The sequence below is a fragment of the Geotrypetes seraphini genome, chromosome 9 (genome assembly GCF_902459505.1).
Source record: "Geotrypetes seraphini chromosome 9, aGeoSer1.1, whole genome shotgun sequence".
Classification (NCBI taxonomy): domain Eukaryota; kingdom Metazoa; phylum Chordata; class Amphibia; order Gymnophiona; family Dermophiidae; genus Geotrypetes; species Geotrypetes seraphini.
In genome coordinates this window covers 78304196-78321156 of record NC_047092.1, presented here as the reverse complement: position 1 = coordinate 78321156, position 16961 = coordinate 78304196, and the positions used below count along the sequence as shown (strand labels likewise).

The 16961-nt window shown below is 47.5% G+C and overlaps 1 protein-coding gene across 2 annotated transcripts in view; it reads left to right on the top strand.

The window, feature by feature from the left end:
- The window catches only part of RASSF3 (Ras association domain family member 3), a 250007-nt gene that overhangs the window by 191314 nt on the left and 41732 nt on the right, over nt 1–16961 (top strand). For both annotated transcript variants that reach the window (XM_033959456.1, XM_033959457.1), the window contains one exon: nt 12701–12968. In XM_033959456.1, coding sequence (XP_033815347.1) covers nt 12701–12968 — 268 coding nt within the window. The remainder of the gene's footprint in view (nt 1–12700; nt 12969–16961) is intronic.

Genomic DNA, 16961 nt, shown 5'->3' with positions numbered 1-16961 from the left:
ATGTCATCCAACGGAGCCCTGATGCGGACATCTCACAAATATACTTGCTTGTAGAAACTTTTAGAAGTTTCGAGTTGCCCACACCGCACATGCGCGAGTGCCTTCCCGCCTGATGCACCGGGCATGTCTCCTCAGTTCTTTCTCTTCCGCGGAGCTGAGAAGTCTGTCTTCGACTCTCTGCGCGAAGTTCCTTCGCTTGTGCCTTCTGTGCCCGTGGTTTTGAGGTTTTTATGGGCTCATTATCGTTGGCTCACGTTGCGTTTTGTTTAAAAAAAAAAAAATTCTTTCGATCGTTCGACCGGGCAGGCTGCGTGGCCGCGGCCCCGCTGCTTCGATCTTGTGGCAGAGCTTTTTCAGCCTATGTCCCAGCCTGTTACCGGTTTTAAAAAGTGTGTCAAGTGCCAGCGCGCGATTTCGTTGACGGACCCTCATCAACGCTGTCTTCAGTGTCTCGGGCCTCAACATCTTCCGAAATCGTGCCGGCCTTGCTCCACACTTACAGCACGTGCTTTTAAGCATCGCTGTGTTTTGTGGGAGTCGCTGTTTAACATGGAGGCGTCCCCGGAGCTGCCCTCATCGCAGAGCGCCACCCGTTCGACTTCCGCTTCAACATCTTCGGCCTCGAGTCTGCTCAAGCCTACCTCGTTCGTGCCGACTTCGACTCCGACGCCTGCTGCAGTGCCTTCCGCCGTCTCCTCAGGTCATGTAGCGCAGCCTCCCATTCCTCCAGTGGTGCTCAAGATGCCCAAGCCCCCTGGCGGCCGAGTTAGCGATGTCCTTGCTGGAGGTCCCATTGCTGATGTGGATCCCTCTTTGCCGGCTTCGTTCCATGCCATAATGGAGAAGCGATTTGTCGAGCTCTTTACTAAGATTGTGCCGACGCTTCTCTCCCAGATCCAGCCTGGGCACGTGGAAGCCTTCCGCGAGGTCGAGCTGCCTCCGGTGCCTCCTCGGCGCACACTCTTGCTGCTGGGAGCAGAGTCTCGGCGAGTGTCTGGTCTGGCTTCGGGGCATGCCTCACAAGGAGCAGAGTCTTTGCCCATGCCACCTTTGGAACCAATACCCTCGATGCATGGCGCAGTTCTCTTGCCTGGACCGGAGACTTCCTCCTCGATGCCGAGCCTCGAGCCTTGGGGAGCGCCTCGGGGGGCTTAGTCTCAGCCTCCGCTGCTTCGATCCACAGCCTCCAGTCCCATCTACTTGGTGGCTGCCTCGTCTGGGCTTCGCTCGCCTCGACGCTTGAGGCCTGCTTCTCGACACAGCTCCGGTCGTCGATCGAGGCATTCATCGAGGCACACCTCGCCCCGTCATAAGCAACCCTTTCTGGAGTTTTCACCGGAGTACTCGCCTCTTCCTCCTATGCCGGAACTCGAGGACTGCAGGGGTTCGTTCTCCCCTTGCCGGTCCTCAGCCTTGGCGGACCAGGCCACCTCATCTTCTTCGAGCCCGTCTCAAGGCCTGGCCCTGGCTGACCAGTTGTCCTTCTCGTCCTTCCTGAGGCAGATGGCGGTGGATCTGGATATCACCCTGGATTCGGGTTCCAAGTTTTCTAAGGAATATTTGGAGACGATGCATCTTCCCCAGCCTCCTGCTGAGTCTCTCCGTCTGCCTCTACATAAGCTTCTGGACCAGACTTTCATGAGATGCTTCGAGACTCCATACTCCATTCCCGCGGTCCCAGGGAAGTTGGATGCCAGGTACCGCACGGTGCACCATAAGGGCTTCGACGGGGCGCAGCTCTCTCACCAGTCCCTCTTGGTTCAATCCTCCTTGAAGCGGTCTCATCTCTCCCAGGTCTATGCCTCCACTCCTGGCCGGGAGGGCAAAACCATGGACAGATTTGGCAGGCGCATCTACCAGAACTCGATGATGGCTTCTCGAGTCCTGAATTACAGCTTTCATTTTGCGACCTACTTTGAGTTTTTTCTCTCCATTCTTCAAAAGTTTTTGCCCTATCTGGACTCTCAGGCTCGCTTCGAGTACTCAGAGGTGCTGGCGTCATTGTCCCAACTCCGTCTGCAGATGATGCAATCGTCCTATGACGCTTTTGAACTCTCGGCCATAACTGCTGCTTGTTCGGTGGCTATGAGACGCTTGGCGTGGCTTCGGACCATTGATATGGACCCAAATCTCCAGGACAGGCTAGCGAACGTTCCCTGTGCGGGAGCGGACCTTTTCGACGAGTCCATCGAGGCGGCGACGGAGAAGCTGTCCAAACATGAAAAATCTTTTCAATCTATTCTCCGCCAGAAGCCCAAGCCTGCTATCTCTTGTCCGTCTCGTCCGCCTATGATTTTATCAGAGGCGCTACCCGCCGAAGCAGGCCCACACCATCCGCCTGCCTGTGAAGAGGCAACACCAGCAGAAGTCCCAACAAAAGCCTCAAACTTCTGCTGTCCCCAAGGCTCCCCAGCCTTTTTGACTGTCTGGTAGGGAGCATAACTTCCATCGTTCTGCCCTCCCCAGTTTTTTCCATCGGAGGTCATCTCCATCATTTTTACCATCGATGGACGATTATTACCACCGACCTCTGGGTCCTTTCCATCGTAAGAGAGGGATACTCTCTTCAGTTCCATCAAGTTCCTCCGGAACATCCTCCAGGAGAGTATCCTTCCAACTTAACCCAGACCGCCCTTCTTCTTCAGCTTCGTGCTGTCGAGTCGGTCCCTGTGGACCAACGGAACAGGGGTTTTTATTCCCGGTACTTCCTTGTTCCGAAGAAGATGGGCGACCAGCGTCCTATTTTGGACCTCAGGGTGCTCAACAAGTTCCTGGTCAGGGAGAAGTTTCGCATGTTGACCCTGGCTTCTCTCTATCCCCTCCTCGAGCAGAACGACTGGTTATGCTCCCTGGATCTCAAGGAGGCCTACACTCATATTCCCATCCATCCGGCCTTCCGTCAATACCTCAGGTTTCGGGTGGGACATCTCCATCTTCAGTACAGAGTGTTCCCTTTCGGCCTAGCTTCGTCTCCTAGAGTCTTCACCAAGTGCCTGGTTGTGGTGGCCGCAGCACTCAGGAACCATGGTCTGCAGGTGTTTCCCTACCTCGACGACTGGCTCATCAAGGATCCAACGTCTCAGGGGGCCGTCCGGGCCACTCAGAGGACGATCTGGTTTCTGTAGAGTCTGGGATTCGAGATCAACTTTCCCAAATCCCATCTTCAACCTTTACAGACTCTTCCCTTCATCGGAGCTGTTCTGGATACTATTCAACTCAGAGCGTTCCTTCCTCCTCAACGCCTAGCGGCTCTTCTTCATCATTGTCACTCGGTCTCTTCTCGCCCATCCATCTTGGCGAAACACATGATGGTGCTCCTGGGCCATATGGCCTCTACGGTTCACGTGACTTCTTTTGCCAGACTTCACCTGCAGATTCCTCAGTGGACCCTGGCATCTCAATGGTCGCAGATCTCCGACCCTCTGACTCGCCACATTCAGGTCACTCATAGAAACATAGAAAGATGACGGCAGAAAAGGGCTATAGCCCATCAAGTCTGTCCACTCTACTGTCCCACCCCATTAAGTCAGAGTGCTGCTCGACCCACGTAGAGATCCCACGTGGATGTCCCATTTATTCTTAAAGTCAAGCACGCTAGTGGCCTTGATCATCTGCACCGGTAGTTTGTTCCAGTGATCCACCACCCTTTCTGTAAAGAAATACTTCCTGGTGTCACCACCAAATCTCCCTCCTCTGAGTTTGAGCAGGTGCCCCCGTGTGACTGAAGGTCCCTTAGGAAAGAATATGTCGTTTTCCACCTCGACACGACCTGTGACGTACTTAAATGTCTCAATCATGTCACCCCTCTCCCTGCCCTCTTCTAGAGAGTAGAGCTGCAACTTGCCCAGTCTTTCCTCGTATGAGAGACCCTTGAGTCCGGAGACCATCCTAGTGGCCATTCGCTGGACTGACTCAGCTCGAAGTACATCTTTACGGTAATGTGGCCTCCAGAACTGCACACAGTATTTCAGATGAGGTCTCACCATGGTTCTGTACAGTGGCATTATGACTTCAGGTTTACGGCTGACGAAGCTTCTATTGATACATCCCATCATCCTCCTTTCCTTGGATGAGGCCTTCTCTACTTGTTTGGCAGCCTTCATGTCTGCACTGATGATTACTCCCAAGTTCCGTTCTTCTGAGGTCGTAGCTAGTGTTTCTCCATTCAAGGTGTATGTTCTGCATGGATTTCTGCTGCCGAGATGCATCACCTTACACTTCTTTGCGTTAAAGCCCAGCTGCCATGTTGAGGACCAGTTTTCCAACTTGATCAGATCCTGCGCCATACCATCCGTGAGATCGCTTTCACCTACTATATTACACAGTTTGGCGTCGTTGGTAAACAGCGCTACTTTTCCCTGAAGCCCTCCGGTCAAGTCCCTTATGAATATGTTAAAAAGGGATGGTCCCAGGACTGAGCCCTGCGGCACTCCGCTAGTCACTCCCGATGTCTTAGAGAGGGTGCCATTGACCATCACCCTCTTAAGTCTTCCACTCAGCCAATCATTGACCCATGCCGTTAGTTTCTCACCTAACCCCATCGATTTCATCTTGTTTAATAGTCTACGGTGTGGGACACTGTCTAACGCTTTACTGAAATCCAAGTACACTATGTCCAGAGACTCTCCCGAGTCTAGCTTTCCTGTCACCCAGTCAAAGAAGCTGATAAGATTGGATTGGCATGACCTGCCCCTAGTGAATCCATGTTGACAGGGATCCCTCAGATTCTCCTCATCCAATATCGTGTCTAATTTCCCTTTAAGTAGAGTTTCCATGAGTTTACACACTATTGATGTGAGACTTACTGGTCTGTAATTCGCAGCCTCCGCTCTGCAACCCTTTTTGTGCAGAGGAACAACATTGGCAGTTTTCCAGTCCAGGGGAACTCTCCCCGTACTTAGGGAGAGATTGAAGAGCATGGCTAACGGTTCCGCCAAAACATCGCATAGCTCTCTGAGCACTCTTGGGTGCAGATTGTCCGGTCCCATGGCTTTGTTCACCTTGAGCCTTGACAGTTCTTTGTAAACATCAGCTGGTGTGAACTCAAACTCCTGAAATGGGTCATCCATGCTTTGCTTTGCATCCAGCCGAGGTCCGTGCCCTGGTGCCTCGCAGGTAAAGACTGAACAGAAGTAATCATTCAGTAGTTTGGCTTTATCGGAGTCAGTTTCCACATAATTCCCGTCTGGCGTTCTAAGGCGCACTATCCCGTTTGTGTTCTTTTTCCTGTCGCTAATGTATCTGAAGAAGGATTTGTCCCCTTTCTTGATGTTCTTCGCTAGAGTTTCTTCCATACGAAGTTTGGCCTCCCTGACTGCCGTTTTGACCGCTGCAGACTTTGTCTTGTATTCAACGTTTGCTTCTTTTTCCCCCATGCGTTTGTATGATAGAAATGCTCTTTTCTTCTCCTTGACGAGGTATGATACCTCATCTGTGAACCATTGGGGTTTCCTTTTTCTTTGTTGTTTGGTTACCGATTTTATGTAGCGGATAGTTGCCTCATGAAGGATCGATTTCAAGGTTGTCCACATATCTTCCACATTATCAGTTACTTTTTGAACCTGCAGCGTCTGGTAGACGAAATCTCCCATGCGTGCGAAGTCAGTGCCCCTGAAATTGAGTACCCTTGTTTTTGTTTGTGATCTAGGGAAGCCTTTCTTAAGGTTAAACCATACCATGTTATGGTCACTGGTGGCTAGCGTCTCTCCCACCGAGACGTCCGAGACACTTTCCCCATTTGTAAGTACCAGGTCCAGGATGGCCTGGGCCCTAGAGGGCTCTAGTACCATTTGTTTGAGCCGTACTCCCTTCATGGACGTTAATATCCTCCTGCTATCACAAGTTGTCGCTGATAGTGTGTTCCAGTCTACATCAGGCATGTTGAAGTCTCCTAATAGAACAGCCTCGCCCCGTAAGGTGATATTCTCAATGTCTTCAATTCGATTCGCCACAACACCTTCCTTAAAGCTGTCTACATTCAGGGGGCGGACAATGCCTTGGCGGACAACTTGAGTCATCTTCTAAAGCCTCACGAATGGACTCTCCATTTCACGCCCCTTCATCACATCTTCTCTCTGTGGGGGAACGCCTCAGATAGACCTCTTTGCAGCCCCCCACAACTTCAAACTGCCTCAGTTCTGCTCCAGGATCTACACACCTCATCGTCTCAAGGCAGATGCTTTTCTTCTGGACTGGGGGAATCTCTTTCTGTATGCGTTTCCTCTCATTCAAAGGACTCTGGTCAAGCTCAAGTCTGACCGGGCCACCATGATTCTGATTGCTCCTCGGTGGCCCAGGCAACCTTGGTACTCTCTTCTTCTGCAACTCAGCTGCAGGGAGCCCTTCCTTCTACCAGTGTTTCCATCTCTGCTTACGCAGCATCAGGGATCTCTGCTTCATCCCAACCTGCAGTCGCTACACCTGACAGCTTGGTTCCTCCCAGTGTAACTCCCCTTCAGTTTTCACCAGCTGTGCAGGATGTTTTGGAAGCTTCAAGGAAGCCTGCTACTAGAATATGCTATTCCCAGAAATGGACTAGATTTTCTACTTGGTGTTTTTCTCATCACAAGGAGCCTCAACATGCCCCCTTGTCCTCTGTTTTGGACTACTTTTTGCACCTGTCTCAATCTGGCCTCAAGCCTACATCGATCAGAGTCCATCTTAGTGCAATTGCTGCTTTCCACCAGCCTCTTCAAGGGAAACCTCTTTCTGCACATCCTGTGGTTTCCAGATTCATGAAAGGACTTTTCCATGTCAATCCTCCCCTCAAACTGCCTCCAGTGGTTTGGGACCTCAATGTTGTTCTTTCTCAACTTATGAAGCCTCCATTTGAACCTCTTCACAAGGCTCCTCTGAAATTCCTCACTTGGAAAGTGGTGCTTCTCATTGGCCTCACTTCTGCCCGTCGAGTGAGTGAACTTCAAGCATTGGTTGTGGATCCGCCCTTTACAGTGTTTCATCATGACAAGGTGGTCCTTCGCACTCATCCCAAATTCCTCCCCAAGGTGGTCTCAGAATTTCACCGAATCAATCCATTGTTCTTCCTGTGTTTTTTCCAAAGCCTCATTCTTATCCTGGAGAATCAGCTCTTCACACTCTGGACTATAAACGTGCTTTGGCTTTCTACCTGGAACGCACCAAGCCTCACAGAACTGATCCTCAACTTTTCATCTCCTTCGATCCGAACAAGTTGGGATGCCCTATCTCTAAGCGCACCATCTCCAACTGGATGGCGGCTTGTATCTCTTTCTGCTATGCCCAGGCTGGATTACCCCTTCACAGTAAAGTCACAGCCCATAAGGTCAGAGCAATGGCAGCCTCTGTAGCTTTCCTCAGATCGACATCGATTGAGGAGATTTGTAAAGCTGCCACTTGGTCCTCGGTTCATACCTTCACCACACACTATTGTCTGGATACCTTCTCCAGACGGGATGGACAGTTTGGCCAAACAGTGTTGCAAAATTTATTCTCCTAAGTTGCCAGTCTCCCTCCATCCCTTTGTGGTTAGCTTGGCGGTCACCCACTAGTGAGAATACCTGCCTGCTTGTCCTGGGATAAAGCAATGTTACTTACCGTAACAGTTGTTATCCAGGGACAGCAGGCAGCTATTCTCACGTCCCACCCACCTCCCCTGGGTTGGCTTCTTTGCTAGCTATCTGAACTGAGGAGACATGCCCGGTGCATCGGGCGGGAAGGCTCTCGCGCATTCGAGGTGTGGGCAACTCGAAACTTCTAAAAGTTTCTACAAGCAAGTATGCTTGTGAGATGTCCGCATCGGGGCTCCGTTGGATGACGTCACCCACTAGTGAGAATAGCTGCCTGCTGTCCCTGGATAACAACTGTTATGGTAAGTAACATTGCTTTGTCCAACTTACCCCCTAAGGGCTAGATTCACTAACCCCAGAGTCTGTCTCTGACCCGTTCCCGATTGCATGTAGGCCGATGAATTCACAAAAGGCCTGCATGCAAATGGGGACGATCATTGACATACTCCACCCATGGTTAGGATCGCTAGAGAACGATCTTGGAGCATGCGCAGACCCTGACAGTAGTGACAGGAGAAGTAGCCTCCTGTCACTGCTGTCAGGGCTTTTGCCGGCTTTTTTTTTTTCCATTTTTTTTAATAGGCCGCAAAATATCAGGCCTATAAAAAGAAAAAAAAAAGCCTCCCGACCGGCACGGCACCCTCCTCCCCCCCCGACCGGCATGGCCTGACCCGACACCCCTGTACTTAAAAATTTGGGAGCAGGAGGGGTGCTCAGTCCCTTCTGCTCCATAGGCCTCCCTCCCGCCGCCGGCCCGGCCATCCCCAGCCCTGCCCGACACTGTCCTTCCAAAAAGTTGGGAGCAGGAGGGGTGCTCAGTCCCTCCTTCTCCTTAGGCCTCCCATTCCCCGACCGGTCCGGCCTGGCCCACCCCCTGCCCGGCCTCCTGTATCTCCAGTTGGGAGAAGGAGGGGTGCTCAGTCCCTCCTGCTCCTCCCGACTCCAGTGACGCGTCTGCCTGGGCTTTAGGTCTCGCCCCAGTGCATCATGTGATACACAGGGAGAAGCCTAAGGCCCTGATTGGCTCAGGCACCACTGGCCCCTCCCAAGAGGGTAGGAGCCTGAAGCGCCTGAGCTAATCGGGGCCTTGTGCTCCTCCCTATGCATCACATGATGCACTGGGGCGGGGCCTAAGGCCCAGGCAGATGCGTCACTGGAGTCGTGAGGAGCAGGAAGGACTGAGCACCCCTCCTGCTCCCAACCTTTTGGTAGGACGGTGTCGGGGGGGATGAGTCACGTGCCGATCGGGGGGGTGACTCGGCTGGTGTCAAGAGGGAGTTGGCATCCCTCCTGCCATATTCACGCGGGCGGGGAGGGTAGCGTCAGGTGGTGGCAGGAGGGAGTGGGCATCCCTCCTGCTATTTGTGGGTCGCCAGGGAGGGGATCACATTTGTCCATGAAAAAAAAAAAGAATAAAGAAGACAGGCAGGCCTGTCAAAAAAACCTGCAGACCTGTCAGTAACTCATTTATCGACATGTCTGCAGCAGTTGAGTTTGACAATAGTAAAACCTGATTCAAAATAGCCAAGCAATTGTTAGTGAATCAATCACTTGGCTATTTTGCATGGGGTTTTACTAATTTGCATTGGAGTATCGGGATCAGATTGCTACACTGGTTAGTAAATTGGGTCGGAGGGAAATCTGGTTTCAAAGGGGTTGCAAACCAATCGGTACATGATCGGTTTGCTTAGTGAATCCAGCCTTAAACTTGCACACTCAAATTTCCACATGCAAATTATACAGTAGAATAAGATCAGTTGTGCGTGTAAGTTCAACAATTGGCTGTTATTGGCTATAATTGGCCTTAATTTGCACCAATTAGCAATTATGTGCATAACTGCCCTTAGTCAACATTCCATGAGTTGCATGCTCAAATTCCAGAGTGCACAACTTTCAGGGTCGGGGGCAGGTTAGGCAATTAGATGTGAGCTTTACACTGGCCATTGAACTTGTGTAACTGCTCCAGCTTAAAGTTAGGCATATAAATGCAGACTTATACTAGTATTTTATAATGACAGTTGGGTGCATAACTGCTGTTTATAGAATTCACACTTAGTGTACATTATCTCAGTGCCTAAATTTCAGCAGGCTTTTAAGCATTGACCCCTTAGAATCAATTTTTATTTTTTCCAGATTGCCTTTGTTTAAAATAAAATGAACAAAACAAAAACTAAAAGAAAAAAAACAAAACCTGTTGCCAACAGATTTTTTTTTGTTTGCCTGCTACCTGTTTACTATTTTCCCTATTCTATGTTAAAAGCAAACTTTAACTAGGAAGTTACATTTTAATGAAGGCATTCTATCTTGCTTGTTCTCAGAGAAAGCCAAGTTATTTACTTGTAGCAGATACTCTTCATGGAACTGCTTAAATAGCCAAAAAAAGGATCAAAGCGGTTAACAACCAATCAGAGTAATAAAAAGAACTCCATTTAAATAGTAAAGAAAAAGAAAAAAATATATACACATTTCTAATGCATACATGAACCTCACTCCTTCCTTTGAAGTTGTATTCCCTATAAATTTATTTAAAAAGTGAGGCAATCCATATGGTGATGCAGTGTAGGAAGTATGGCAATGCATGGTTAGTATTGCCAGAAAACTACATTCTTCCTTTGTTACATCTTTCCTGTATTGGGTTTTGTCAAATGGCATACCCATTTTCAATTATTTTTCCTCTGCTGGCATTGGAAGATACTTGCTATATGTAGGTAACTTGGTTTTCTTGCTCTTTGACTTTTTTGTTGTTGTGAGCTGGAGTGCCTGTGCAATATAATATAAAAATAAGAAATGTGCAGCGGTGGCCAAAAAAGCAAACAAGATGCTAGGAATTATTAGAAAAGGGATAGTAAATAAGACTAAGAATTCTATAATGCCTCTGTTTTACTCCATGGTGCAACTTTACCTTGAGTATTGTGTTCAATTCTGGTTGAAGTATGTCAAAAAGAGATATAACGGAATTAGAAAATGTTCAAAGAAGAGCGACCAAGATGATAAAGGGGATGTAATTCCTTTAGTATAAAGAAAGACTAAAGAGGTTAGGGCTCTTCAGCTTGAAAAAGAGATGGCTGAGGAGAAATATGATTGAAGTCTACAAAATCCTGAGTGGTGTAGAATGGGTACAAACGAATCGATTTTTTACTCTATCAGAAATTACAAAGACTAGGGATACCCGATGAAGTTACAGAGAAATACTTTTAAAACCAATAGGAGGAACTATTTTTTCACTTGGAGAATAGTTAAGCTCAGGAATGTGTTGCCAGGGGATATGGTAACAGTGGTTAATATAGCTGGTTTTAAAAAAGGCTTGAACAAGTTACTAAAGGAAAAATCCATAGTCTGTTATTGAGACAGACATGGGGAAGCCACTGCTTGTCCTAGGATCAGTAGCATGGAATGTTGCTTTTTGGGGTTTTGTTTTTTATTTTTTGGCCATTAGATTGGCCATTGTGGAAAACAATACTGGGCTAGTTGGACCATTGGTCAGACCTGATATGGCTATTCTTATGTTCTTTTGAAGGAAAGAGAACAAAAGGAGGAGAACATAAGAATTGCCACTGCTGGGTCAGACCAGTGGTCTATCGTGCCCAGCAGTCCGCTCACATGGCGGCCCTTAGGTCAAAGACCAGTGCCAGTTTCTCTTTTTTCCGCTTTCCTGTCTTCTGCAAATTCTTCTCTTGATAACCATTGGTTCCTCCTATCATGGTTCAGCATTTCTCCCTCTCTCTTCGTTTCCTCCCATTGTAAGCATGCTCACTCTCTTTTGTCCTGATCAATCTCCCTCTTTCCCCCTCCCCACTCCTGCACAGCATATCTTCTCCTCTCCTCTATCCCAAGGGAAACATGTCTTCCTCTCTCTCTCACTGTCCAACATTTCTCTTTCTCTCATTCCCTCCCTTGCTGCAAAGGGATCTGGGAACAAGAGAGAGGGATCCAGGGTGCATCTCTCCCATCCCCTCTTCTGCCATATCCAACATTTTCCCCTCTCTCATCCCCCGGATCATGTGCAGCATGTTTTGTCCCTGCTCATCAGTCGCATGCGCAACATTTCTCCTTATATCACCCCTCTCCAGCACCATGTCATATTTCACCCTCCATTCCCTCCACCATAATGTCCAACATTCCTCCCTCTTGCATCCCGTTCAGTCTGTTCCACTATTTCCTCTCCATCATCATAACATTTCTCCCTCTCATCTTTTCTTCCCTATGCATTTGTACCTCGCTCCTCTCGCACTGTACCCAAAGTTTCTCCTCTTTCTTACATTCCCCATATACACCATCTCTTTCCCTCTCACTGACACGCCCAACATTTCTCCCTTTCTATTCCCACCCCCACCTCAGCATCTCTTTCCCTCCCTCCCTCCATCCATCCATCCTATGTCCCAAGTTCGTGCCTCCTTCTTCTCTCCCTTATCTGTCTCAAATTCATGCCCCATCCCTTCTGTGTCCCAATGTATTCCCGACTTCTCTTCGGTGTCCCAAGTTTTGGCCCCTCCCTTGACCCAGCACACTCCCTCCTTTATCCCAAGTTCATGCCCCATCTCTCTCCATTCCTTGGTTTAACTCATGCTCGCGCCCTCCTTCTTTTCTATGGCCCAACTACTTTGGTGCACCCCTTCCACGTCAGAGAGAAAGCTTCTGGGCGGCATGCTGGGAGTGCTGAATGCTGCTCTGTAGAGGAGCGAGTACAGATGGAAGGTAGGAAAAGGTGGCACACTAAGGTATTCAAGCCCCTCGAGGTGCCTCCAACCCTTTGGGATTCTAGTGACCCCAGGGGGGAACCCCATGAGATCCCCGTCGTCCCCGTTTCTGTTCAGTTCACTAATGTAAAAGCTATTAAACTGGAGCTTGCAGCCATTTATTGAAGTTGTCTGAACTCCATCTTTAGTTTAGTCTTTCATCCATTTTTAGTTTTTTTTTTCATCATAAATCAATTGTTTGCTACTTCTTACATACAAACTAAAGCCTCAAGGGTGTGTCATGGCTATTGGTAACAAATTGCCAAGACTTTATGGTCACAGAAATGCACAAGGCATTGAGCAGCCTTGGTTTTCAGAGATTTCTTCCTAGAATCTTCAGGCAAATCTTACTGTCAGATGTATAGAATTGCTATATGCCATGACTTCAGGTATTAATTGCTGATTGTTTTTCTTTGGTAGAATTCCAATGGGATTTACACTGGCTTCATTAAAGTTCAAATGGAACTAAGCAGACCTATCACTGTACGAACTCCAGTAAATTCAAAACTCCATTCTTGCAATAACAACGAGGCTGCATTTTACCTGCCTAAAGGCTACATGAACACACTTCACATCAGTAGCACTAACACTTGTCGTGAAGTTATTGAAGCCCTGCTGAAAAAGTTCTTGGTCGCTGATAATCCTGCCAAGTTTGCACTTTATAAGCGCTGCCAGAAGGAAGACCAAGGTATTGTCCATGTTGTATAATTCTGTGTATGATGGGTTTGTATTAACAAATGTTTGTCAATTTGAATAAGTTACTGAGCTGGCAGTATAATTTTTGAAAAAAATTTTGATTTAATTTGATATAATTACTTAATATACTGCTTAATGAAGTGAAATTTTAGCGTCTCTGTCACAGTAACAGCTCCGATGCTCATACTGGAGAAAGAAAATTTTGAAGTCAATAAATTTATAATCCAGCAAAAACCTGCTCAAAAATGCATGTTTTTGGGAGCTTGCGAAACCCATGCATCTTATTTTAAATGTATTTCTAGCATGATATTATCAAATCTCTTACTCTTAGTTTTCAAATGAATTGCAGTGTATAGAATGATATGGGTACAAATTTTTCCTGATCCCCACAAGAACTCAATTTTCCTGTCCTGTCCCCGCAAGTTTTGTCGCTGTTCCTATACCTGCCCTATTCCTGTAAGCTCAGCCTTAACCGCACAAGTCTCGAGCACTTATGATTTTAAAGTGTTTGAGGCTTGTGCAGAAGAGGACAGAGCTTGCAGGAATGGGGCACAGACATAAAAAGAACTCGTTGGGATGGAAAAATGAGTTCCCAAGGGGACGGGGAAAAATTTGTCCCCGTGTCATTCTCTACTGCAGTGTTCTGGACAAAATGAAATCTCTTCAAACTAATCTTTGTAAGATCCAAACAGAGAGTGTTACAATACTTACTGGTGACAAAGGCATGGACCAACTTGATCAAATTTTCCTTAGAGAGAAGAGGCTTCAGCTGTGGAGTCAGTCTCAATTGAAAGTATCAGGATTTCACCACAAGGTCAGTTTGTTTATCAAATTCCAGTGACTTGTCGTAGTGGAAACCTAGGGTGACAATTTGCTCCTTAAGTGGAACAGGCATGCCCAGCATCTTCGGATTATTCTTACGAGACAGCCAAACCGTAGCTGACTTTTTACATTGAAAAACAAATATTTGAAGTGTAGCCTGATCTCGGTTGGAGTCAGGCACCCGCTGTGCTACCAGTGTCGTCGAGTCCGGAAATGGATCGGCCTTTGCCTAACACCTCTAATTCCATTCCTGCCAAGACCTCCACCTTCACTCCAGCTCAGTTTCCTTCGGGGTCAAAATCTTCAACCTTGACCTTGATCAAATCTCTCTTGATCGGGGAGTCTTGATGGGGCTCAGCTAATTATTCCCCTGGGGCGCCGTTATCCTTGGTGTCTCCATCAGCTATGATAGCTCAGCCAACCCTTACGGACATGCCACCTCTAGAACCAGTGGGTCTGGTGGGTCTGGGGATCTTCAGGACATATGTCTCGAAATCGAGGCAAGATTCTCCCTCAAGGTCATATTCTTCGGAATCTATAGCCACATCAATTGTACCAGCTTCAGTGGTCTTGGTGCCAGCTTGCAGAGTATGTTGGAAGTTATTCTGCATCAGGAGTTTGGTAACATGCTTGCCAAATTAACCTCTTTCCTCAACCCTGCTTCCTGCACGCCAGCCTGAACACTCAGCAGTAATACAAGGAGTCGAGTCCTTGAGAGTGCTTCAAGAAACACCAACACACTCTATCCAAGGAATTGAGTCCTTGCGAGTGTCTTGAGAAAAATCAACACACTCTATCCAAGGAGTCGAGTCCTTGCGAGTGTCTCGAGAAAAACCAACACACTCTTATCCAAGGAGTTGAGTCCTTGCGAGTGTCTTGAAAAAAAACCAACACACTCTATCCAAGGAGTTGAGTCCTTGCGAGTGTCTTGAGAAACACCAACACTCTATCCAAGGAGTCGAGTCCTTGCGAGTGTCTTGATAAAAACCAACACACTCTATCCAAGGAGTTGAGTCCTTGCGAGTGCCTCGAGAAACACCAACACACTCTAAACAAGGAGTCGAGTCCTCTTCAGTGCCTCGAGAAATACCAACACATTCTAAACAAGGAGCCGAGTCCTTTTCAGTGCCTCGAGAAACACCAACACACTCTAAACAAGGAGCTGAGTCCTTTTCAGTGTCTCGACTTTGATCTCTACCTTCCAGCCCTACCTCTGTGCATAAGGCGTTGCCTTCTTTGAGGCACAGGGTGATGACTCCTCGACATTCCTCATTGAGACTCCATTCAAGATCACTACCTCGTTCTCCGAGGCACAGTTCTCTCCACACCATTGTCGAGGTATTCATTGAGACCCAGGTCCTCTTCTCGAGACAGGCCTTGTCTCTCGAGGCATAGGCAGTCCTTGAGTCAGCCACCTTCCTTCTTGAGGAAATCTACAGCAGAACCACTTTTGTCAGTTGAGTCCTTCTCCTGTGGTTTTTCATCAGCTGGTTCTTTTTTGCCCATGGACAGGTATCCATTATTCCACAGAGGCTTCACCATCTTTCTTTGCCATGAGACATACTTCGAGGGGTGCCCTGTCGACTTTGACTCAACGGGATCTCCCCTCTTCTGCTTCGATGCCCTTTACTCCATTTTTATGCCAACTGAGTAACGATCTTAACATCATGTTTCAGTCTGATTCAACATACTCTAAAGAGTATTTGGAAGGACTGGGTATATCTCATCCTCCTACAGATTCATTAAAATTACCCATGAATGGCATTCTCACTCAAACTTTCAAAAGAAATCTTGCTACACCTTATTCCATTCCTGTTGTGCCAGCGAGGCTGGAATCTCGATATCAAATGGTTCACTGTATGGGATTTGAAAATTCTCAACTATTCATCAATCTCTTCTTGTTGGGTCTTCCTTGAAAACAAACCAATCCGACAGTCCCACCTGACCGACAGGGAATGGCCATGGATAAATTTGGCCGACGCCTGTATCAAAATTCTATGATGACAAATAGAATTTTAAATTACAACTTTGTCTTTACATCATATCTCAAATATTGGGTCAGTGCTATGCCCACTTTTTTCAAGTACCTTCCAGAGCATCGCCTGACAGAGTTCCAGCATATGCATTCCACTCTGGCACAACTTTGCATGATGCTTTTGAGATGTCCTCCAGGGCTAATGCTTTTTCAGTGGCGATGCGCCATCTTGCCTGGCTCCATCCTATGGATATGGACCCAAATCTACAAGATTGACTGGCCAACATACCATGCCAAGGCAGTGAGATGTTTGGTGACTCCATTGAGGCAATTACAAAGCGCTTGTCAGCATGAGAAGTCATCTGCCTCCATCATCAGATCAAACCCAAACCCTTCCACAGATAAGGGTTATACACCTTTTCCATCTTCTCAAAGATGTTTTCCTCAGAAGGCAGTACCTGATTCAAGGCCGCCTCTTAAGAAAACAGCAGCTTCAACAGAATCAATGGCTGCAGCGTAAACCTCAGACTCCTGCTGCACCTAAGTCTTTTTAACCAACTCAGCAGAGAGCATAACCTTATTCATTTTACCTCTCTCATCTCTTTTTTCCATAGGAAGTCATTTCCATTTTTTCTACCAAGGATGGGACCTCACTTTCATCAGAGAAGGTTTTTCTCTGTACTTCCTTCCGATTGCAGAAAAGTATCCTTTTAATCTTTCCAGATCTTTGTCCCAAAGAAGACGGGGGGATCTGCAACCTATCCTGGACACCTTCCTTGTCCCAGATTAATTTCAAATGCTGTCTATAGCATCATTGTATCCTCTTCTGGATCAACCCGATTGGTTATGCTCCCTGGATCTCGGAGGCTTACACATTTCTATTCCTCCAGCCTCTGACTCAATCTGTGGATTTCAAATGGGAAATCATCATTTTCAGTACACAGTACTGTTTTTTGGCCTAGATCATCTTCCCGGTTTTTTCACCAACTGGCTGATACTGGTGGCAGCAGCTTTGCGCAGCCCTGGTCTCCATGTATTTCCATAATTGGACAATTGTTTCTTCAACAATTCAACATCTTTGGGGGTCCTTGTAGTGACTCAATGGATTATTTGGGTTTTCCAACAATTGGGATTCCAAATCAACTTTCTAAAATCTCAGCTCCAACCTCTCAAAATCCTACAGTTCAA